At 38.3% G+C, this 25,274-nt stretch overlaps 3 protein-coding genes across 4 annotated transcripts; 2 read left to right on the top strand and 1 right to left on the bottom strand.

Moving 5' to 3' along the window:
• The first annotated feature begins 4 nt into the window (after positions 1-4).
• On the top strand, positions 5-4,452 carry LOC145480991 (uncharacterized). Its single transcript, XM_081459347.1, has 4 exons — positions 5-223; positions 1,618-1,781; positions 2,278-2,359; positions 2,998-4,452. Exons 1-4 carry the CDS (start codon positions 53-55, stop codon positions 3,229-3,231), a joined length of 651 nt encoding a protein of 216 aa, XP_081315473.1. The 5' UTR covers positions 5-52; the 3' UTR covers positions 3,232-4,452.
• On the bottom strand, positions 4,392-15,885 carry LOC145480985 (S-adenosylmethionine decarboxylase proenzyme-like). 2 transcript variants are annotated; one of them, XM_081459338.1, is made up of 13 exons: positions 15,579-15,885; positions 12,896-12,982; positions 12,115-12,241; positions 11,623-11,697; positions 11,135-11,162; positions 10,584-10,629; positions 9,973-10,033; positions 9,728-9,808; positions 9,005-9,094; positions 7,898-7,963; positions 6,705-6,779; positions 6,190-6,270; positions 4,392-5,536 (listed from the first exon to the last, which is right to left on the bottom strand). In XM_081459338.1, exons 1-13 carry the CDS (start codon positions 15,698-15,700, stop codon positions 5,390-5,392), a joined length of 1,086 nt encoding a protein of 361 aa, XP_081315464.1. In that variant the 5' UTR covers positions 15,701-15,885; the 3' UTR covers positions 4,392-5,389. The 2 variants fall into 2 exon arrangements, with proteins under 2 accessions (XP_081315464.1, XP_081315465.1); XM_081459339.1 differs by lacking the exon at positions 7,898-7,963.
• A 1,041-nt stretch (positions 15,886-16,926) lies between these two features.
• Positions 16,927-20,087, top strand: LOC145482988 (G-protein coupled receptor 157-like). Its single transcript, XM_081461614.1, has 3 exons — positions 16,927-18,389; positions 18,604-18,808; positions 19,555-20,087. Exons 1-3 carry the CDS (start codon positions 17,673-17,675, stop codon positions 19,803-19,805), a joined length of 1,173 nt encoding a protein of 390 aa, XP_081317740.1. The 5' UTR covers positions 16,927-17,672; the 3' UTR covers positions 19,806-20,087.
• Positions 20,088-25,274: the final 5,187 nt, after the last annotated feature.

Below are 25,274 nucleotides of genomic sequence, written 5' to 3'. Positions count from 1 at the left end.
GACAAGTAGCAAGAGACCGCTAGAGACTGGATGCGGGTAGATGTAAATAAACATGGCGGACGTCGACTACGTCTTCAAGGTTCTCGTACTTGGAGACAGTTCTGTTGGAAAATCAAGTCTTATTAAGAGATTTCACTCAAATGTGTTTGATCAAAGACTTCCAACGACTATTGGGGTCGACTTTTTTATCCATGACCTTGAAGTAGACGGGAAAAAAGTCAAGGTACTCATTTCCCGCATTTTCTTTGGTGTGCCAATGTAACATGTGTAAGCTTATTACAAACCTTTTTTTTTAATTTATGCCTCAGGATTTAGGAAACTAAAGGAGTTTTCACATCAGACACTAAAATCGTGACATAAAAGGCTCATTTGCAGGCGTACATTAGTTCATCTGAAGCGCTAATTCGTGAATTTTGCAGTGTTAGCATTTTACAGCATTTTACAGCATTTTAGTTAAGGACATATTTAGCTTATGGGATGACCTGACCGCAAGCTGTGTTAAAATTTCTCATTACTTATTTTCAGATCTATAAAATCACATGTATCCGTCCATGAAAAAATTAGTATTTAAAGAAGTATAGTAGAGTTCCATGACATGACGAAAGTGTCTCGATCTCTCAGCTTTGCAAAGTACTAAAAGTTATCGCACATTGGGAAATATGAGAAAGTCTCCATAAACTTCTCATGTTAAAATGCCTAGAAAGAATGTCCCAAAAAACTGTGTATTTGGGTCTTACAACTCTCAGTAATAAAGGGAAGTCTGATTTCAGCATCAGTTACTGCAAATGCCCAATCTTCACCCCACCCCCACTCCCTCCGGTGCTTAGTGGGGCAATTGGCCTTTTCCAAGTCGCCTTTTGCCTCTTTGTCAAAACGAGTCTTTGTGTGAAACCATTCATATGAAAATGTGTCCCCCTAGGTTTTGCACAAGGACTGGTTTTGAAACAGAGGCAGAAGGGAAATGGCCTACTGTAAATCCTCAAATTAGCCCCCCCCCCCCCCCCCTTTGAATAAGCGCCCCTACTATCGGCCAAAATTTAAAATAAGTGCCCTCCCTTGAATAACGCCCCCCTCACCTCCCCCTATTTTGTGGATGAGTAATGAGACAGCAAAGAATCTATAGTTTTCGTTGTGTAGTATTAAATTTGTGCATTTTTTCAGTTTGTGAACACGTTAAGTTTGGAAAAAAAATGCAAGTACTTTAAAGTCTAGGATCAGCTTTTTATGTCGATAAACAGCTTATGTTGTTGTTTACATGCAGATGATGTATTAAGAAAAATGATCATGTGAGGCCACGATTTGGGAAAAATTAACTAAGCGCCCCTCCCCCCCCCCTCTTGATTAAGCCCCCCCCTCGAGTAAGCACCCCCTGTCTTCTCCTAAATTTGGAATAAGCGCCCCGGGTGCTAATTCGAAGATTTATGGTGTTCATTGCAGTGGGGTTCAGGCATTACAGTTCCCCTTCCAGTAATGAAATAATGAGCCTTTTTTTGTTATCTCTTCTTACTTAGCTGTAGTGTACACGGCTTGCATTCAGTTCGCAAGGCTTAACTTGTCTGGCTAATGTTGCAAATATTACTTTAATTAATTCTGTTGACTGGATTTTGTTTGTTATAGCTACAACTCTGGGACACTGCAGGTGAGGAGAGATTCAGGCAAAATGGATTGACCAATTCATATTACAGGGGTGCCAATGGTGCACTTGTAGTGTTTTCTCTGACGTCTTACAAATCATTTGAAAGTGTGAAAAATCTCTGGTTAGAAGAGTTTTACCACAAAAGGTAAGGATTTGGTTGGACGCTGTTTATGAAAGGGAGCAAAATAAATCTTTTTAACAAATTATTTTCTCATTACTTAATAGAAACAAAATACAAATAAATAGAAAGTACTTCTAGTTTTTACATGTAAGGAATGCCAGGATTGAACAATAAAACATTTCTTAAAATTTTTTTGAAATATTTATAGTGAAACAAACCTCAGATTAAAAGATCCCATTGTAATAATAGCCAATAATAAAATGTGCCAAACAAAAGACCAAAATCTTTGGAGCAAAATATTTATTTATAAATTTTGCTGACCTATGCCAGTTGTTCTGTTTATTATATTTTCTTGTAATCTTATACAATCAAACGGGCAAAATGGTTAAAAGCTCTGGGACAGCTTAATTAGTTGAAATAAATATGTGTCAGCTACTAACAGTTATTTTACCTACTGAATAAACGTCAAAATTATTGGTAGTAAATTTGTTCTGAATTGATCGTTTTCAATTCCTATCAGTGGCTCAGATACAATTACCATTCTTGTGGCCAACAAATGTGACTTGGAAGATAAAAGAGAAGTGGATGAAGCTGACATTCAGGTGAGTGTGCCTATAAGATGCCAGTTAAACAGTGCTTAGAGAAGCTTGGTCGTAATCAATTCAGTACTGATTGCTGCCATTCACATTTTTAATGTTTGGCCTGATAATTCATTAGACAGTTTGGTGTTATTCCCAGGTTTTAATTTGCAGTACCAATTAATACACTTCCCCAAGGACAAACTGAGAGAGAGAATGCAATAGTCATATTAATAGTGTCTTACACAAGAACACAACACAGAAACCTTGGCCAGCACTCAAACCCAGATCAATGGGAGGTTCATTCGATGAAAAATTCTGGTGTAAATTATTTTCTTTGATACATGGAACAGCATTTTCTGGTGGAATATCCGAAAAAGAGATCCTTAAAACCTGTTTACCCCAGATTTTTAGAAATTTTTCCCGTTTGACTTTCCTCTGAGAATTTCCAGAATTTTGAATGGTTCCCTTTTTGCAACTTCAACAATTTTCAGACTTTCTGGAAACTTTTCCCAGAAATTTCTGCTCCATTTGTCCCTGTATCAAAATTTTTGGTTGAATGGGATTTGCTGTTGATGTGGACTTTAAAGTATTAAGCAGATCTAGATCCTCTCTCATTTCTCTTGGAAATAAAGTGCCTTTTTTTTAAATCTTACATGCAGGAATTTGCAGAATTAAATTCCATGTGTTGGCTAGAAACAAGCGCCAAGGACTGCACTAATGTACAAGAGGCTTTTGAAACAATGGCATACAAACTGTGTGAGAGTCACGAACAATATCTGTCATTCGACTCAGAACACAGCAGTGGTCCAGGAAGCTTTACTCTTCATGGTGCTTATGGTGTGCCACGACAACCAACCAGTAGTGCCAGCTATTGTGGTTGTACCTCAACATAACAATGCCTGTTGTACAGTGTTTTCATCAGTAAGGCTGGTTTTCATTAGCAGCAAGCATAACCCAGCATAAACTTGATATAAGCATATTAAGCACAAAACTTGGTGGCAGAGTTGTGTGAAAGTCTATGCTACATAATTATCTTTCTCTACAGCATGACCAGTTTTTAAAAGGCTTGCTTCTGCAAACCGTGACCTGAGAATGAGCACAAGAACAAAACATTTCTCACAGTTTGTGTTTACTACACGTCAACAAATGTCCTTCTTATGTGTACCATATGCTTTTAATGAAAACCAGCCTTAAAAGTTATAAAAAATACATTGTTTTAATCCTCACAAGTTTACAGAATTTTTTCAATAACAAGACGATTTTTTTTTAATTTTAAATTTTTTGTTTTATAATTTTGGAATAGGTAGAAAAAATTTCAGGGAAAAAAGTTTTCCAAACTTTTATCCCATCAATTCTCTTTAAATAGACATTACTGACTATCAAGTGTCCAATGGCTGTAAAAGGTGTTCATCTTAAGCGTAGTTAGGTTACAGTACAATGAAAAGCATTGCAATAGACTCCTTGAGAGACTCAGTCTAGTAATAGGTGGCCAATAGGCTTAAGCACAAATGTAACATTTCAAAAAAACGACTGCAGCACAGTAGAGACCATGCTTGTTCTTTTATAGTCTTGTTGTTAGAATTTTACAATTTTATTACATTACTGTACATACCACTATGTTGGTGTACAGTTTCTTGTTCAGGGAGATCGACATGTAGAAGCCTGAACAATTATTTGAACAAATTATTATTTAAACAGGTTTGCCAACACACAACAGCTTACTTCATAATACATCTCAAGGGATTAATAATATGTGAATCACTCTTATAAAGTATGGCTGGGTTTACATCGACATGCAAGCCATGAACACTTAACATTTTTTGGTGCTTCTATGGTTGATGGTTTCACACTCTAAGAGGACTAATTTTAACGTTTTAGTTGAAGAGCCCTCACAGAAAGGAAAAAATGCACAAAAATGTTAATAGTTGTGTACTTGCTGTTAGTAATAAAAATTAGCTTTGTTCATTTTATTTGCCTGAAACTTCAGTGCTTATGACAAGTAGAAGAAGGGCACCATTATATAGCTCTTAACAAAAATTCTACACAACTTGAATGATATTGATGAGAATCTTTATTGCTCACTGATGTGATTTTATTTTATACAGCTAGGATGATCAGTGAAGTTAGCTCATACTTAGGATGAATGCACACGTAAAGTAGTAAAACTAGTATAGACCTCTTAAATATTGAAAGATTAAATTAATAGGGAAAAAACAAAGCTTGCAAGCTCCATTAACTATCTCTGTTTACATTACTGCTTCTTTCTCCATGCAGTTGTTATTCAGTAATATGAATGTAAATGTTATTGTAGCTATTATGCTTGACTACATGTATGTATCAAAAAGTGCAAGCTGCGTCTAAATGAGAGTAACTTGCAGTGACAAGTAGTTAGAGATGTACTGAACAGTATGAGCTACAGGTGATATCAGCAATTGCATTACTGAACACTGCTGACACAAATTGACTTGAACTAACTGCTTACCGTATTGACCGCATTGCTAGGTGCGACTTATACTTTTGGAAATAAGAACAGACATTCCTAAACTGACAAGGGCAAACAAATTGCCACACATTAGAAATTGGGTACGGTATCCATAATGACCTCAGTCAACAAAATAGACAAACTATGGACTCATCTTTGATCTAGAGTAGAAACAGATCAAATGTGACTACAGATGGATTGAACCTTAGCACATCTTTGTAGTATTTTATAGACTAAATAAATATCTCTGGTATTCATCCAGCAATAGTCTGTTTTTCACTGACTACTACTCAGATTGTCAAAATTACAGTCACAAAAAAACAGTTTCTGAAGACAACCAGATTGGGTGAAATTTTCACAAATTTAATATGTATTTTGCAATTTTAAAAGTATTATAAAAATTTTGAAAAGCGAAAAACTAAGTCCCTTACTGCATTAAATACAATCTTGTTATACACCAACTGTGATACCAATGATAAAGGCGTATTGAACTAAACACCATTATTAACACTATAAATAACACACATGCCGGAAAATCATTTGACTTTTAACACCTCAGCTCTAGGTTGCTAGCTAATCTTGCTCTCTTTAATTTTTTCATAATGGCCATATGTTAGGTTGTACATCTTCATCTGTGACAACTGAAGATCATTCCGTTTGTAGCCAGGAATGGAACCTTCTTGGAAGGTCTTGTAAGAAAAACCACATGGTGCACCCTGGGTAAACACAAGTACAACATAAATTGCAAACAAAAAAAATGATGAAACGTACACACTGAAGAAAAGCTGATACCCTCTTTATGCAATAAGTTTGTTTGTTGTTGATTTGTCATATTATTTACTCTTGTTTGCAGAAAATGAATGATTTAATTACTAATTTTATTATTGCTTATGCGCACGATTGGTCATTAATGGATTAAGCATAAGATTTCAAAAAAAGTTCCACATTATGTATCAATCACTGAACCTACTAAGTAATTGGGTCATCCCAAATAAGAATTAAGTTCAACTGATGGAAAGTTCAATGTTTAAACTAAGCCTTACTCTTCATTTTCTAGCACTTATAGTTACTGTGGGTGAGCAATAACTCCCATGTCAGACTGTTGGTTCCTGACAGCTGACAACAGTCAGCCAACAATTATTTACCATCAGTGTACCAACTGTGTAAACTAATGCAACAAGACAGTTGTCAAATTTGCTGCAGCTTTTTAAATTAACAGACGTTAAGACCCACCAATACTGTGCATATCAACAGACTGATAAAAACTGCACTTGGCTATGATCTCACCAACAGATTTTGGGGGAGATGTTCTTCACTTTTACCTTTATCTTATTTGCCATGTTTAACTGTGTTTAATTTCAGCACTTACCTCATTAGCAAACAAAGTCATGAGGAATCTTCCTGGCTTGAAAGCATCAAGGACCTTGCTAATCAGTTCTTTATAACAGGTCTACCAAGAAACACAACATTGTTTTAAACTGTACAGTAGTTGTAAGAATTATCAATGTTACAATGCCTAGAGTTTAACTCCCTGAAGCAACTGTCCAAAGAATTTTAAGCCAACACATTTGCTAAATTGCACTTACATATCATACAGTAATTTATTTATTTAAGTAGCATGAATTGGAAAATTGCCTGGACATAACTGCCCTTGACGTGATCATATCTTACAACAATTTTGTTGCAGCAAGTATTGCTACTTTTTGCAATGTTTACTGCGCTGAAAACATTGAGTATCTGTTTATTTTAGAGGGCATTTTATTTTGGCAATGTCTTGTGCAACTTACCATGCAATGGCACAACTGAATTGTCAGATGAGTTGTATGAAAAATTGTCTACAGTAAAAGCACGTCAAGTTAATTAAATGCATATAAATTGACTTACCACTTTAACATTTGTTTCAAAACTGACATATGAGCATTCTTCCTGAGGTGTTATGTGAATACTGAAGTAACTGTCCTGTGTGGGAGATTAACAAGACTTGTGAGTCTAAGAAAATGATAGATCCATGGGCCATGCCTTCATTTGCCAGTTATATACAATGACAGCACTTTAAATTATCACATGAAACCAAGTTGAGCAGTTAATTGAACACAATTTCAACCAATGCTTGTCCAACTGTCTTGGGTTTTTTCTGACCCTGAAATAAGAGTTTTTAAAATACTAAATGGTTTGTGAGAATTCTTAACATTAGGTTAGACTGCTGGCAGCCGGTTTTTTTCTCTAAGGGTCACTTAGACAAGTGTTTAACCATTGTGAACACAAAAGGGCAGCATGGCTGTGGCCAAGTAGGGAAGAAGGCGTCTTCTTGTGCATGCCACACCCACGTCCTGTCTCATTCCCCTTTAGGCTAAACCATCTTGCCTCGTAACCGCTACTGAAGTTCGACACACAATTTATAGTTGTTTTGGTAACCTTTTCATTAGCTTAGAAAGTCACATTTAATTTGGATATTTTTATAAAAATAATAAGCACGTTTTAGTAGGAATATCATGATCATGTGAGAGAATTTTAAAACTTTATTAAATACTAATAGCACACTCATCGTATTAAAGGATTACTTAAGACTAATCTCTCAGGTTGTTTTGTTCATTAATCACAAAGTAAACAAAGTGGTATTTTAATATTAAATCAGTAATAAATAACTAGGTTTTGCTGTGTTGATATTAAAATCACTTTGCAAGGCTAACAGTTGACTTATGAGGACTATTATGTCCTTTGTTTGACTCAACACAGTGTAAATTAAAAGAACAGAAAAAAATCTAGGTTTAGTTACTGCACCTTTCCATAACAGGTGTACTCCAAACTTTAAAGCTCAACCAACGAATGCTTTTTTCACTACCGTCAATTAAATGTTCGGCACTGCTCCCAGCTTGCGACTACTGCTGAGCACTGTTTCGTTGTCCGAACTGTGCTCAACAATTTCATTACTGTGTGCTTGGCAGTAGTTGGAAGCTGGGAGGAGCCACTCAACATTTCACTGATGATAGCGAAAAGTGCATTTGTCAGTTGAGGTTTGAATTTTAGAGTCCGCATGTTATTGGAAGGGACAGTAATAATTAAAGGACTCTGCTCACCCGGAGGTGTTTTGAGTCAGGGAACCACTCTGGAGCAGCAACATTGTTGTTCTTTAATGCCAACATCTGTTTACATTCAGTAATAAATGTTACTGGTATTTACAGTGTTTTCAGGAATGTGAGTGGATTATGACAAGTGCACATTGCTTTTTTGGTACAGGTTCTTGTTTCTAGGTGCGTGGTAAGTAAGTGCATGGCAAAGTAAGATATTCAAAAGTGAGAGGCTAAACGATGTACAAACATACTCCAAACTTAAATAATTTAATAGCTGGAGATCTTTTCAATAACCTTATGACATCCATGACAATCAAATTATCAGTTGCCACAGAGAGGAGTTAGTTGGTTGCCAAAGTAGGGAAAACATACTATACATGGTACTATTTAAACTATGCATTTACTGAAAATGTGCCAGTAGATGCCAGAAGACACTTTTTCTCCGATGACTCAAGTAAATCATCACAAGTTCAGGTGAAGATCACCATGATCGATAGAGCTCCACACTGACAGTAGTCTCCTGACTACACCATTTCACAGTCAAAGACAAAGCTAAACATCCCAAGCATTTTGATGCAACAAAGATAGCCTGAGCAATGATTAATTAAAACTAAATATAACCAATTTAACTTTGAGGTGTTTGCAGTTGTTGTAGTTAATATAGTCACATCTCTGCTATACAGACGCCTATACATGTAAGTACCAGACTATAGTGCATGGTCGCTTAGTTATGGTCCAACCATGTGCAAACATTACATGTACATTAAATATTACCAACACATTACCGACATCTTACCGACAGATCACTGGCTGTTGGCAATCTGTCAGCTGACTGTTGGTCTGTGTTTTGGCCAAAACCTGTGGGCCGTCTGCTGGACAACAGTTGGCTGACAGTTGACTGACAAACGGCCAACAGTCAGCTGACAGATGGCTGACAGATAGCCAACAGTTGACCAACAGACAGCCAACAGGTTTTTCCAGAGCTGTTCTTCACAATTACTGATATTAATGAGCAGACACTTCTCCTATGAGGAAACTTTTCCTAGTCCCAAAGGTTTACTAATGGACGGTTTCACAGCAGTTGGAAGACTTGTAGTAAACTGATTTACTTACATCAAGAAGGCCATTAGCTGAATAGCCACAGGGATCAAACAAAGCAGCATCAATCACTGCACCAGGAAGAAAGCCACTAATACCTGTAACCTAGACAAAAACAGAAAAAATTAATATGAGAGGTCCTCTTGCAGATAAATGACTGATTAGGCTCCTCTTTAGGCCTAAAGAATATGGACTTTGCATTCTAGTATGTGCCTCAAACCAAGACTTGGCAGATAACCTCAATCTAATTTCATAGGCACAATAACATGAAACAATGGAGCAGAAGAAAACTTATGCACAAAGAACTATTTTTATTAAAAATATATTATTAATTAAATAATTAATCGGTCAATTAATTAATTAATCAAAACTATAACAAAATTCTCGTACGTGATTGGCTATCAGCAGCCCAATTAGAACATTAATTGGACAGTGTAGGCGTCATGCTTGTAATTGGACAGTACGCGTCATTTTGCGCGCGCTGTTGCAGTGCACTTTGTTGAGTAAACTGCTGTGTTTTTCAGCATTCATAACGAGGTTTAATCGTTCAGCGTTCAATCGATGGTTTGTTCAATTCTCGAATTTTGTCACAGTTTTGATTAATTGGTAACAGGCCTTCGCGTTGTCCAATTCAGTCTGTAATCATACTCGTGATTAACAAATCAGACTCCCGCTTCGCTGTCGTCCGATTTTGTTCATCACTCGTATGACCATTATTAATTATAACTACTAGCTTACTTGAGTCACTTCATCTGCATCAGAAGACGTTGTCTTGTAGAACTTGTTCATGACTTCTCTATCAAGATCGAGCATCAAAATGTGTGCAGGTTAAAGATTCATAATGAAGTCAATAAGTCATAGTGATGATAGTTACATGCAATACTTGCCTAGCTGACAACTTGGAGAAAAAAACCGATATGCATCCTAGGTGCAGTACAATATTTTATAATCTTTAACTAAAATACTGTTGTTCTGAAGGATATCTCCAATGTCTGGTCTGGCTGAGTAACTCCTGGCAGAATGTTGTGAAGGGTATACAGATACCTGGGAAACAATATGGCATTTATCATTTACAACATGCTGAGGCAACAAACCAGTATATTCTAGTTTACAACAGCCAAGGCCATTTTCGAGTTACATCGCACCTCTGTTTCAAAACAAATCATTGTACAAAACCTTTCGTATGAAGCTGAGTTTGATTTGCATGAAAACAAACCTTAATAATCATTTAGGACTAAATAATCAACTTCAACTAAAAGATATTACACCATAATAATGATCTTTGTGTTCATTTCAATTACTTTAACTTTAAAATTCATTTATTGTTTTTTTTCTTAATGACAATAAATATGACAAAGTTGGCTAAAAAACAGTAAATCAGGTTCCTGAAAATACTTGTAGCAAGATTAAGTTAAAATAACAGGAAAATATAAGAACATACAATGCGACATGTATCCAATATTTTAATGGGGGTGTATCAGAAGCAGCCAATGAAATAAGCCCAACTAATTAATTCTTAATTAGCTTTTAGAGTTGTGTGAATCAAAATCAGCACAAAGTGAGTTGTTGCCTGTTGCCAGCCTTGAGAGCTTACCAGGTGTCAGAACCATTCAATCTTCCAAGAGCATAACATGCTCCATCTAAAACAATAACACACAAAAAAAATAAATTTCAACAGTTATCGGTATGTACATGCTCGTTTACAAACTAATGGTGTATATGTGATTTGCTGTCTGAGGGTCAGTCCGTATAGTGACCAAGGTCTTGAAAATGTTGCCATCAACCTGCTGCCTTGGGCAGCATTCTCAAGTCAGAGGTCACAGTTTTTCACCATAGGGACCGACCCTACGCCAGTAAATCTCAAATCACTTTCAACTTTTACAACACACACATCATGCACACATTACCATGACCGTGGTCAGAGATAGGAAAATACAGACCATGCTAAGAACCATTCAGAATTCAGATTGTAGGACTCATTACTGTGCCCTCTTAGAAAAAAAATAGCAATTAGGTATTTCACACATGTGAACATTATTTTACTCTCATTGCTCAACTAAAGAGGTGCATATCCAAAGCTTCCTCAAATTTGCAGACTATGCATTACAATGGGTTTGAATTGGATAAAGGGTACATGCATCTTACCTGAAAATAACTGATCCAGCCACTTAACCTAAAAAGTTAAAGGATATAAAACAAGTTGAAAGTTTGCACAAAAACTGTTTACTTAGTACCTTTGTTAAGCTATCACTTATATGTATGAGCAACCATTGAACTTATTTGATACCGATAATTTTATCAATGCCATGTACATGTATGACGGCACCTTATGCCCCTACTGATGATGATGATGATGTTGTGCGTGTATGGGAGGGAAATTATTTAATGAATCAAATGTTTGTAATGGGTATTACTAAGTACATGTAAATTAGAGAAACCAGTCTACCAAAATAATTAAAACACTGCAAACAAAATGTCAAAAACTCCCATTCTTCATCTTAAGCAACAACTCAATTCTAAGAAATTAACTAGTGGGCAATTTAATGCCCAACAGCACACCCCACCCAATTTTTTAACAAGTGTCCCCTGGACCCACTGAGTACATTTACTTAGAGAACTGAATCATGTCAGACCTCTTGTTGGAATGTTTGATGAGGCACGGGTTGAAGGCTGGGCTCTTGGTAATTCATACGTGAGTAGAAGAAATCCTGTGGAATTAATGAACACTCCATTAATATTGTAACATCAGAGGAGCAATGTTGTGATTTAATTACCAGCATGTAGCTTTCCGTCATTAATAACCAAAGAAACATTTAATAACCAACTATTTCCTTTTTGACAGTCATCTAGCAGTACTCAGAAAAATGTCTAGAGCTAATTTACACACAAAATCATATCTACGTAATAGCTTCCTTTCATCACAAACATTACAACCTTAGTTCACATACATAATTTTTCTCTTTCTTCCTTTGCAAAATTATAAAATATGCTAATTATTAGTGTGTAGAGCCCAATCTATGTAAAATTTCATTCATGTCAAAGTTTGCCATTAAGAGATCAGATATCCGAGATACATGTATGCTCTGGACTGCAAAAGAAAGATTCTACATCAATTGCATCCCTACCTGCACCTCTGTCAATCCACACTCCACTTTAGCCAACTCCAACAGTGGCTTGATGCAATGTAAGAGTGTTGTTTGGCCGCAAGTCTTCAGGATAAGGCGTTCTCGGGACACAAACATGCTGCTCTCACTAAAGATTAGAAGATTGTTATCAATAATTTGTTGCAAGATTAAACTGAATGAATTAAGGCACCTTGAGCAGGTTTTTCAAGAATGTTCTCTTTACAAACAAGGAGTCAATTCTTACAACGATTTTGTAACAAAACTATGTTAAAAGTCACTTCAAAGTCAATTCTGAGTGAACTTCTCATACAAACTACATTATTGTTGACCTGTAGGGCTTGAAAAAAAACAGCTGTCCAGTCATTTGGAACAAGAAGATTTTCCTGCTGGGCAAGCTACTAATTAGTTTCACTCTCACTTGCCTGATGGGCAAGGGTCCAGGCAGGTCATCCAGCTAAATTGCAATAAAAGAAACTACCGGTAAGACTTGCCGAGGACAAGCAAAATTTGGGAGCTGCTGGCCTGAAGGGCAAGCTGGAGTTCAATTTTGTTTTTAACCCTGTGTTGACATATTAAGTATCACGACACTTAACCATGTTTCTGGCAAATGGATGAGTTCCAACCGTCACTTCCAGCCCATCATGCAATGTCGATCAGAAAATTGCGGGACTCCTCATCTTGAACAGCTCTGTCAGTGGGAAGGACTATTGATCATGACCTTAGAATAAGAACTTTGAACAAGAAAATGCTTTTCACGCAGGACAGTTTTGTCACATCTTACCTCAGAAGGAATGCAATCATATCATCATTCCTCTTTTCACTGATAATTGTACAGTTCACCAGCATCAAAAGGTCTGACCACTTCTCCCTGGTTTAAAAACAAGTGTGTGTCAAAATGGTCACAAATAAAAGTCAAGTAAATCCCCTAACCTAGTCGATGTAAAAACCAGCCCACTGTTAAGTCTGCAGTAATACATGAATCTCAAATGTTCCTAGTGTGGTACTCACAGACAAATGTATAACATATATTTATAATGATTATCATCCTTCTGAAATGGTCAGTAGTCCAAAATGTTTCACCTAGCTTGCAAGGTTGAGTGTGGAAAACATCAAGAGCACTTAATTTGAAACTAAGTTGGAGAACATCAAACTTGTGGCAAAGATTGGACCCAGCAACAATACTTTCTACATCGTGGTAAAAGGTAAGTTAAGTCTGTATACGAGCCAAATGGCTCATCAGGCCCGAGTTTATCCGGGGTTGTGTAGATGTAGCATGAAGTGACAAAGAGTATTTCTTCTCCCTCTGGAGGGGATGCTGATCCATCACAGGTTTAACCCCAGCATTAAATTTGCTGTTACCCATTTGTACACCTGGGTGAAGAGAGGTACTGTGAGAGTAAAGTGTCTTGCCCAAGAACACAACCCAATCTCCCTGGCCAGGGTCCGAATCCAGACTGCTCAATCCGGAATTGAGTGCACTAACCATGAGGCCACCGTGCCTCCACAATACCTGAAATTTATGAGTTTAATTTCATTTTCATCTGAAACAAAGGTATTTTTACTAAACATTTCATGAAGCTCTATGAACACAGAATGCCATAAATTTAACTAAAGTATGAGAAGGTCCTATGGCACAGTCAGTGTTAAACTGCATTCCACTAACCTTCAAACATTATTTACTTAATTACATGTATCTGGCCAGTTTGAACTTCATGTGTGCAAATGCACAGTAAAGCAGATATTACCATATAATTAAGTTATTCAATAGTACAATAACTGACTGACTGTTGACAGGTGATCGAGTGTTGATGAAGTGTCACCGGAGGTGTCAATTAAGGTTTTCAATAAAGGGTATTGATCGACACTCAACCGCAGATGCATTTAGTACACATGATCCCTTTTCTTTTTAACATTTGACACATTTTTTTGTGGCTGAATCGGCAAAGCTCTATTTCAACATTTTTTTAGGGTAGAAAAGACAAACATAATCTCTCAGTTTTCAATTTTTTTCAGGTTTGCATCTCTACAAATTATCTTCTTTAGTTGGTCATTTCCCACACTCTTATCACCAATCTGAATGACAATGTATACCATGCCATCTAGAAAACAGAGCCAATCAGAATGGGTGTTGTATGTTTAACAAAGAGATTCCATGTTGCCATGCATCTGCTCAGTAATAGATCACAGATGACATCAAAATGTGGTAAGAACAAATAAGTGGAATAGGAGGCGATAGCCAAGTGTGTCACTGATGTGACATAAACATTTTGCTTATTGGTTTTGTTAAATTCAAGACAAAGCAATGGTTTCTTACCTTAAAGTAATTTCGAGACCAATTTTGTGTTTGGTTTAGTGCCGACTGAGACTGCTTGAGTATTTTTTCTGAGTCATTTTCTAGAAAAGACACGGCTTTTTCTTTCTTCTTCCAGACTCTCGTACCTGTTCAATGCCTCGACAAGACTTTTTTGTACTTTATCTTTTCCCAGTCACGTAAAATAGTATCTAAATTCTCAAAACTTTCCGCCATTTTAAACACAGATGGAAAAACTTTGAAATGATGATGTCAGTCGTGCATCTGCCCTCTAATAGATCATAGGTGAGAACCAATCAAAATGCGAGAATAACTTAGGTTGTTATATAATTCACCATATTACATTCAACCTTCCCATCATACACCATGCGTACGTGGCATTGATTGTGTTGGCCAGTGTATTATCTATGTCGTGGTATAAAATAGTTATGCAACGCTCTCTCGTGGTATACCATGGAATAACTCACTCGTCACTTGTACTTTCTTGGTATTCACACTCAACTAAAGACTCTTGTATATACTGAGAAAATACAAGTGATATGTGTGATATTCCACAGTATTTCACTCGAAGCAATGCATAACTAGTATATATAGCCAACAGAAGGAGAAACAAGATATTGATTGCACTAGGTTGAGTTAATGACACCTGCCAATGACAAGTTACCTGAATACTGTACATATATGCATGACAAATACTGTATGGGAAAGCACCAATATATTTAAGTCTTTTGCGGCAATAATCCACTGATGTCAAATTAAAAATATTGTATCAGTCGGATAGGATGGATAATAATTGACATCAGTGTTAATAGCTTCGATCGCCTTCTAACAAACAATTAAAACCTCCCTTTCTTTGTCCAAATCGTTTAAAATGAAGGAATAATTTAAACACGAGCATCTGCTAACAACATGGATCCCTGCGGTTATGAAACAACAAGTCACGGAAATGTAAGAAGGAGATAGCTTGACGTAGAATCAGGGTATTAGACTTCGAGTTTCCTACAAACAGCTGTACTAGACAAGAATGCAGGTTGTACAAATTTCGGTCCTGAAATCTTGGCTTCACTTACCCTATTCTGCATTCCTGCAGCCAAGTGATATGTAGCAAACTAATAGTCACACAAAATGGAAAAGTTCTTACGCTTTCACTTACCTCGGAATTGTCTTCAAATCACCCGATAACTCGAGCTCGCGACCACTGTCAGCTCCCAAAATCGGTGTCCACCACACTTCCATGAGTTTTTCGGGTCCCTCGAAAAATCCCACGCTTTCCATTTCTCGAATACATGCGACAGATGACTTAAGCTATCAGGCATAAACAGCTGAAATATTAGAAATTCGAATAAGGACTAAAGAACCAAACAAACACGAGAAAATCCCTTCTCCGTGAAATAATTCAGGCTTAGAGAGGCTCAAAGAAAATTAACTCATTGAATCATTAGTCCCAACCAGAACCTCGTGGTGATATGCTTTTGTCACAACCTCATTCCCAGGCTTTTTCCGCTCTGCCTCCCATATCCCAGACTCCTTTCGGCTGAGTCGTGGGAATAGCCCAATCAAAGCACTGCTTTCAAAAAGCCCTTTTGGTTGAGGTCTACTTTGTCGCTATCCAGCTCATCCATCCGATCTGAAAATTTGTCTCAGAACTTGACGTTAGAAAACGTTATAGCTCACTAGTTTTTCGTTTAGTAATATTTCCAGCTTTTAGCGTTGCGTTACATTAGCTGCCACGTGGTCCACGCGCTCTAAACAGTCTATGTATTTATTTATTTATTTATTTATTTGTTTGTTTGTTTGTTTGCTTTTATTGATTTGTTGATTGCGATTTAGGCCATGGCAGGATAAAATACAATAGCAATAATAGCATACACAATAATAAAAAAAAATAACGCCCTAATACACAAACAGAATCAAAAAATGGAAAGGTTCGGCCATTAGACGAAGTACTGATCGCTGGAGAGAGAGAGACCTTTCAACATTACCCTCGAGGACGACATGATATTGTTTGAGCGATCGTATTCGTGTCCAGACAAAGTTAGCATTACGAGAGTCACGCGGTTCCTATTATTTCTTCTCAATTTAATGGTCTTTAATACGCGGTGGCTCCCATAGTCTAACTTACGATCGCAGCTACACAGTTCCTCAATTTGGATATAGAAACGAGCTGTTGTTGAGGTTTCGGGAGGTTAATTCGCTCCATCAAAACACACGTCCGTCCCTCATGACGCCCGATCCAGACTTCAAAAAATACACTTTTACAAATTAGCTTTTTATGTTTACGGCATGAAATTTGAAGGCCAATGCGAATATGTTAGCTCTGTTTACAGAAACTGGCGCTATCATGCAACGCATAAGTAAATCGCGGTTTTTAGAGGGGACCTCTACTTCCTAATCAGAAAACCACAGGAAAAATCGAAAATACTGGACTTCGTCATTATCAGCATTATTTTACATCTGCCTAGAACATCGGTTATTGATATCAAAAATGTTGATTATAGCAACAGACAGGAGTTCAAATTCAGCCAATGAAACCATTCAAAGTGAAGGCGTCGAACGCACTCTGACTCGTAATCTTTGACTACAACTTGTCCGGCTCCGCAGCCAGCCTCTGCGCGTTCCTGGGCGTTCAGTTAGCTCGGGCTATGAGAACAATGGGTCGTGGTCCGGTCCAATTTAGCGAGATATTAGTAACATAATAGCAGTTTTCCTAGAAATAAAAAAGTTAGTCTAACGTAACCCCTGTGAGGTTTGCAGCCGGCAAGCGCTTTTTACAGCGTCACAATCCACCAGAGAGCAGTACTATGAGACCAGGGGCCCATTTCTCGAAAGCCCTGGAAACTTTTCAGGCCCGTAAAGCCATTTTTAGTCCAGCTGTATCTAAAAGAGGGGAAGTGTATACGCCTCAAACTTCTTGCATGAAGGGAACTTCTCTTCATATTAAGAATATGTGAATAAACAGCTCTGTAATCGTAAGGTTCGAGATTTTGCTATGGCTTTACGAGCCCGAAAAGTTTCCGGGGCTTTCGACAAACAGGCCCCAGGGCCACGTCGTCAAGGTTCGAAATCGTTTCACCTTTTACCTTGTATTTATTATGAGAACACGGCCGGGCCACATGATGACCACATGATGCCTCCAGATTTCAAATCCAACATGTTTACGACCTAATCACCGTACGTGGCGCGCCATGGCCAAGGTCAGTGGCTGAAAGTAAATACTATTACACATTAACTTCAAATAAGGTCAATAATGCTAGAAGTAGACAGTCTGCACAGCCAGCTGGGGACAATAGTCGAGTTCAGGCAGCACAAATGGAAACCACCTCGACACCGGCACAGACCGGCTCCAACCACATTGGGTTTTGGGTCTGTTGGAAATACAACTTTAAATCGCACTTTGATGGCCATTACTTCAGCGTTTTCCCTTTTTGGAGCCTTGGTGATCATGGTCACTTACATCACTTGGAAGGATATCAGAACCACCTCCAGAAAAATCCTGGCCTATATCTCCATCGCTGATTGTGTTGTAGTTGCAAGTTACCGGTTTGGCGCATTCCTGCCACCAAACACAAATTCCGACGCTTGCGTCACGCAGAGTTTTCTCTCAACTACCGCTAACCTTTGGTCGTTTTTCTGGACCACGTTCATGGTTATATTTTTGTACATTACGATAGCGAGACAGAAACCCCGCATGGTCGAGAAATTGTTCTGGGCTTGGCACATCATCGGTTGGGGAGTTCCTGTTCTCATCGTTGAAAGAGCACTGGAAGATGATGTTCTTGCATGGGATCGAAATGACCGTGATATATATAGTTCAGGCTGGTGTTGGATTAGGGTGCAAGATGGCGGCAAAAGCGCTCACAAAAGCATCATGTGGATGCTAATCACAGGCGAGGTTTGGGAAGTGTTGGTTTTTGTAACTGTTTTGTTATTCTACGGACTGCTGAAGTGCCATATTCGCCAAGAGGTAAAGAAAAAGTTTATTGATAGTACCAAGGTAAAGTGACAAGTTTTTCTTGTTATGTGAGTCAGGGGGGGGGGGAGGGGGGCCTGTCTAAAATTGCGAGGGGCCCGCGTTTACCTCTGTGTATAGCCTGTCCTGACAACTAAATTTTATCATATCGTAACAGGACCAAGAGAGCTTGCCAGATTTTTACTTAATCATTTTATTTCTTTCTCAGGTATATCGTAACGAAAGACAGATGATCACAAGTCCCTCGCTGGAGGCGGCGAAGAAAGCAGATAAAAAGCTGACCCTAGTTCCCCTTGTTTTGCTCTTTCTTCGATCCTGGGGAATGCTTCGCTTTTGTATTTACTTGACTTCATCGGTAAATAAATCAGAGTCGATAAGAAAAGTTCAACACATTTTGCTTTATTTTCAGGTAAGTGTCAAAAAAAATATATATTTTTTTTGAACACCGCTTGCGTGTGAAGTACAGAAAAGAGATAAGAGGGCGACTAGAAAGTAATGAAGGAAGAGAGAGTTCAAATGCCTTTGACAGTCATCAACGTATAATCCAAGTTTCAGTCGTCACTTTGAATCGCATAACTGTGTCACTCAGGCTAATCAGCGCTCGGCAATTTCAACTAACAAACCTGTACGTTCCACGTTTTTCATGTGCTCGCACTTCTCTTGACAAATCTTAAGCATTCTTATCCTGCTGATCATAATGGCTGCGCATAGCGTGAAAGACAGTCTATAGATCAGTTTCGTTTTATCTCCGTGTTCAACTCTTTACGTTATGAACCAACCTGCTAAATTTAATGTAAATGTCTAGTTATTCAGGAAACACTGATTGCACTGGGTAGAAAATAAGATTGTAGCTTTGGAAGAAGTTCCTTTTATAGACTCTTCTAGCAGGCGGGAGAGCTGTTCTTTTATCGGTATGACGCCGTAAACTCAAACATGAGTTTTCACTGCCAGCGTAAAAGCTGAAGAACATCAGCACTTCAACTACACTTTAAAAATTAGTTATCAATTTAATAGACGTTAACCGCCTTAGCCAGTTTGTGAAGCTGAAGTCCTGAGCGTTAGGTCTTTCTCATATGAGAGTCTACCATGTCTGTTTTCTCATTTGTTGGGCCAGATGGTAATGGAAGTAATTTGCATTCAGTTTTCTTTTTCAGGGAAGTGTTTGAATGTGCTCAAGAATTTGCCAAGTTTCTTTTGTTCTGCTTGTTTACCGAGAAATTTCAAGAGAACGTCCGTAGAGTGATGCACAGTCGCTACCCGTGTTTTGCGAATTTCTGGACCTACAATCCCGGCAAACAATCCTATCATTCAGAGGACAGCTCTGTCAGTGGGGAGTATTCTGAAATGAATGAAACGTCTCCGTTATTTCGAACATCGGAGGACATCAGTAGAAATTATCAAACTACTTAAAGCTACTAGAGGGTTTTCCGGCGGCAAATCTGCAAGAGATGTGGTGTACTAAATTATTGAACGGTTCAGAGAGGAGCGGACAACGAGAAGGCACTTTGTGTGGTTAACAACCACACCTACTTATGCGCGGAAAGGAAAGAAAAACAAGTTGTGAACTAGGCTGCATCTAATATGCAATAATATTCAAGGCGGTTGGGAGAAAAACCTCTCAATAAAGTGTGGAGGTTTCTGTGATTTTTCTGTTTTGAGATCAGCCTCGTAATGTATACGTTTCCATGAGGTTTTTCCCGGTTTCTTTCGCATTGCTTTAATATGATTTAGAGTAGCATAGTCGATCGCAGGTCATAACTGAGTCTGGTAACACCAGAATACCATAGAAATTGACGTCCCGTAAAAAATAAAGAAATAAACAAACGAACACATAGGCAGAGAAATAAAAAAACATAAGCACGCAAGGCGTGCAAAAGTTATTTTTTGGGAATTAAAAGTTCTTGGAGGTAGCTACACTCAGTGGTATGATAAGGTAAATCCAACAAGTTTATTTGGTTACGATGCAGAGCGAAAAAAAAAAAAAAAATAGAATTTGTTTCACTCAAGGAAATGTGATGTAAAGCCTCCTTTTATCGAGGTTTGATTTTAACAATCGATCAGTGACTTTGTTTATTAGAACTACATGGAGACAGCTAAACATCATGCAGTCTGTAACAGTAGCTAACAGTAAACGGCAGATTGGTGTTGATTTTGGATAATGTTTCTGACTCCACTTGTTTTATACCAAGAACCAATTTAAGACGAAATCCGATAGGAAATGGAGCAATTTCAGTTTTTAACAGGCGAAAACCTTGTACCAGAATGATTTTAAGAATATCACATATACAGTTCTCATTGCGTTTTCTAAAAGCTAAAGATGAAAACAGTTGCCTGAGATAACACCAAAAACAAGTCCATGTGAACTCGAGAAAATAAATTTCAAATTTCAGAGAAATTGTTCAAACACGGGTAACATTTCATCATCAGTTGAATTTCATCAATACTTTCAAGTGTTTCATATGAACTTCAATATTTGTTTTTGACAGTTGGTGTTGGTTTTGTCCGCCTTTTTGTGGTGGATTCTTTCTTAATTATAACATCGTCACGCAATAGATCGTGAAAGAGCCACCAAAGTTTTTACCTCATCAGGCACAAGAGGCGGTATATTTATATCTGTTTACAATTTTACAGCTCACAAGCGGGCTCCGTTTGGAATCCAGAGCATTTTGAATTTCAGGGTTATGGAGGTGCGTGACACAAGGCTATGATCGCGTTTGTCGAAAAATATATACTTATCCCATGATTTTGAGCCTTTTTAGAAGTTAAAGCATTAGGAAAAGTGCTTATGTAAATGCTTGTTTGATCAGTACTGATAATCAGTCGCCTAGATAGCCAAAGTGAGTTCCAGATGTTTACACTACTTTCCGGCCGCCATATTGGTGTACCAGGGCTCTGTAAATATCGGCGAAACATTTCGACGAATATCTGAAGTTTGGGGAAACGTACAGGCTTAAAACTTGGAGAAGTGGCTTATTTAGTTATCTTCTATAACATCATGATTTCATAGCTTTTTCCAGCGGATGGTTTTCGATTTATTTTTTTATTGCGTGACAGTGAAAACGATCTATAACATGGTCTTATTCTTAGAGTTGCCACAACGATCACAGATTTTTTTGGTTTCATATTCCTGCAAAACCACTTCAAATTGATATCGATTTCAAAACCCGTTTAAACGAGAAGACACCATTGAAGGTAAAGAGCGTTACCTAACGTGAGACTTGAAACAACCAGACACATGAAAGCCTGTATAAATTTTATAACACGCCATGAAACCTTTAGAGTTTGGGAAGTTTCCTTGTCACATTACCCTTCTCAACACCTGAGAGCCTTTTTGGTGGCAAAAAGTCAGTTACAGAAAAAGTTTTGTTACTTTATGAGAGACGTAAATTTACCTCGTTGAGCCGCGGAAAGAATCTGTTTCAAAACGAAAGAACCATTGTTTCGCCTCAAAATCCAATTAATTTGCGGTTTAACTTGCCGCCATGCAGTCTTCAGGAATATTTGAAGAGTTTCCATACCACAAACTAGGAGCGAGGAGCCAGTTGGTAGAGCACTGCACCGGTATCATAGAGGTCATGGGTTCGAATCCCGTCCAAGCCTGATTTGTTTTTTCACCACTGCAAGTTATGCATATAACTACAATGATCAATCACGTCTTCATATCTTTCTCCGCAGTTCACTTGTAAACTGACGGAGTGTTAATAACTTAAAGCCAACAATGGGAATGTATTGGATTTCAACTGATGAACCAACCAGTGCTGACTAATAAAAGATCGTCGATTGCGTAGTATCCTCAAATATCATTCATGTCCCACCCTCTGGCGTCCTTTGGTCGGGAGTCAGGGCCTGTTTACACGGAGAGAGAGTTACCCTAGCACGCGGGTTACCCTAGCACTGAAACATTTCCTCTTTTTTTTTTCATCGTGTTTACAAGGCTGCTAGGGTTACCCGGGTAGGCGGGTTACCCTATCTGCATGCTAGGGTTACCCTGGCAGGCGGGTTAACGTTTTCCCTTGTAAACACTCCAGGTAGAGTTAACCCGCCTACCCGGGTTAACTTTCTATTGCTTCCAGACCCTTTGAGTTTAAGTTGTCCCGGGTTGTAGGGTTACCCTTCCTGTGAAATTTTGCTTGTAAACCCGGGCTATCTATTGCCCTCCAACTAGGGTTAACCCGCTTGCTAGGGTAACCCTCCCTCCTTGTAAACAGGCCCTTAACCCGCCTACCCGGGTTAACTTTCTAATTGTTTCCATACCCTTTGAGTGTAACCGCGCGTTAAGGTTGTCCCGGGTTGTAGGGTAACCATACTTGTGAAATTTTACTTGTAAACCCGGCTTATCTTTTGCCCTCCAGCTAGGGTTAACCCGCTCGCTAGAGTAACCCTCCCTCATTATAAACAGGCCCTTAATTAATGGCAGAAGGCGACCCATGTTTCAAGTAGCTTCGGAAGTGTCACTTTCTGCCTGGAGCAGAGTCGAACTGTAGAATTGTCAAGCTTAATTGTAGTAGCTATATTGCGAGGAAAAAAGTTAACAGCGCAACACGGATGTGCCGACTCCATTCCGCCTGATAGCGAATTTAGGGCATTTCACACTGTTTTGTTTTTCGGGGTTCAGTAAAGGTGTAGGAAAAAACAACTAAAAGCAGTCTAGCCTAGATATTATATTATCTCCAGTCAGTCAATCTAAGAAGGATATTCTGCCAAGTTAATTTTAACTTTAATATGAGTTCACATCGGCTTTGTGACCTTGCAGTACTATGACATGGATTGGTTCTTGTTTCTCGACCGCTGGTTTAGAGAGCGAAGGCTCAGGTACTAGCTTTGTGACTGAGACAAGTTTGTCCCGCATGGGCAAATTATCTTGAACAATAAATAAATTTAGAGTAAAATAATCATGCAAGCGTGAGCGCCCTCTGAACGCAATTCGTGTATTCATACAGTTTGATATTTCATAAATATTATAATATTTCATAAATATTATAGAGTATCGTATTTAAGTAAAGAACCTGAGTTTTTGTGAATTTGATAATTATACGTTGAGAGATTTTCGGTCTTCTTCGGTTTTAAAATCAACGTAATGTGATGCGGCCAAAAGCGAGATGAAAAATGCACCAGTACATTTAGAAACTAACGCCAAGGGAATTAAAAGGCAATCAGTGGTCTCTGAAGTAATACTTTGCCTGTTATGCAAATGATGCAATGAAAACTTAAATGCACTGATTTGATACTTTACAAAACGTATTATCAATTCCTTGCTATGCGCGAGAAATTCACACATTTGATAATGAAATTCAAACTTAACGACACAGTTTCCTTTGGTCCATGCGCACCTAAGCCAAATTTCATTTTCAAATTTCTCAACCGACGTTTAGTTCACTTTGAGCTGTATCCACTTCGCGTCAGGTTTGCTGACTTTTAGCTATGCGAGCGAAGCTTTTAAAGGTTACATCGAGTTTGGTTTAAACACTGAGCATTTCATTTCATGTGAACAAGTTTCCTGAAGCCATGAGACTGAAAGCTCGCTTGGCAAGATGGCAACGATCCTTCAAACGGTTTGATTCAAGCATTGCTGGGCTCTGCGGTTTTCACCAGTTAGGACATTTCAGAACTGCACTGTACTAATCTTTAGTGGCAACCGACAAACAGGCCGGATGACCGATGCTGAACGATGCAATCCGCCTTAATTTCTTCTTCACCGGTGAGACATTTAGATGCAGTCACCATGTTGAAGTATGCGAAGACAGATAAGAGAGGAAAAAGCGTTCTTAAAGGTAAGGACGAGTTTCTCGTTCTCTATAATCAGCAAATGGATTAAACTTTATTCTAGAACCATTTCTGGCCATTTTACTGGTCATATGATATTTTAAAAGACTAAACAATCTCTTAAGAAAGTTACTCTCAGTGACTTTCTGGCTCAACAACAATTCACAGTGCCAGCAAAAACTCAATGTTTAATTTTCCTAGGAAAGCTTCAACATCAGAACCGTGGAACAATGATCTGAAAATTATATTAAAATGCTTGAGTTAGAAATCGAGTGTATGGAAAGCAGTTACTTTATCCGAGGAGATGACTCTCGCACATTTACCCTTACCACTCTTCGTAAATAAGTTTCATTTTTCATAAAAACTCTTTGTGACAGGATACGAAGAGACCGAAGACAACATGTAATTATAAAACGTTTAAACTTAGTTTTCCTTTGTGAATTATTAATCTAAACACCTGTTTTTCTCTAGATTAGTCCTTGAAGCGCTGATTACTGTGCAGTACGTACATTGCATGCATATCAGTCTACTGATCATCAGCCTGGTTCAGTGGTGGCTTATAAGGATCCATACTGTGGAAAAACTGGAGTGATTCCTGGGCGGAATGTCTCGAACAGATGAATTCAAGGAAACAGGAAATTTGAGAAGACCTTCCAGTGAGATGGAAAGCGGAAAAGTCTTTCCTGAGAGCAACCCGGCTGAGGACAATTCTGGTAACGATAGGATAAGTAAATAAGGACACAGGTATCGACTTGTTTCTTAAAAAAATCCGAGATCAGTGCTAAAACGAGCTAATAAAATGTCCATTTTAAAAGCGGAATGATCGCAGACGGCAATACGCATTCCTAAGCTGGGTGGAGAGTTTCGTGCGCTCCTCTTAGTGCTTGTTTTACTTTCACGTCCAGAGGTGTGGTTGCAGTCGAGAGGTCGACTAGTCATTCCGTGCTCGCAAGTTGGAAACCTATCCTGTTGGACACAGCACGCAGGTATCATGAGTACCATGCGACAATCCACTGGAAACATGAGTCTGGATGGAGTGTCGGAATAGGGTGGTTGATTTCTGACCGTTCCTGTACTGCCTCAGCGCTTCTGGCTCATATGGACCCCCCGAGGACT

This window comes from Orbicella franksi, chromosome 3 (assembly GCF_964199315.1).
Source record: "Orbicella franksi chromosome 3, jaOrbFran1.1, whole genome shotgun sequence".
Taxonomy (NCBI): domain Eukaryota; kingdom Metazoa; phylum Cnidaria; class Anthozoa; order Scleractinia; family Merulinidae; genus Orbicella; species Orbicella franksi.
Note: the sequence above shows the minus strand (reverse complement) of the source record. Positions and strands in the feature narration are given on the sequence as shown.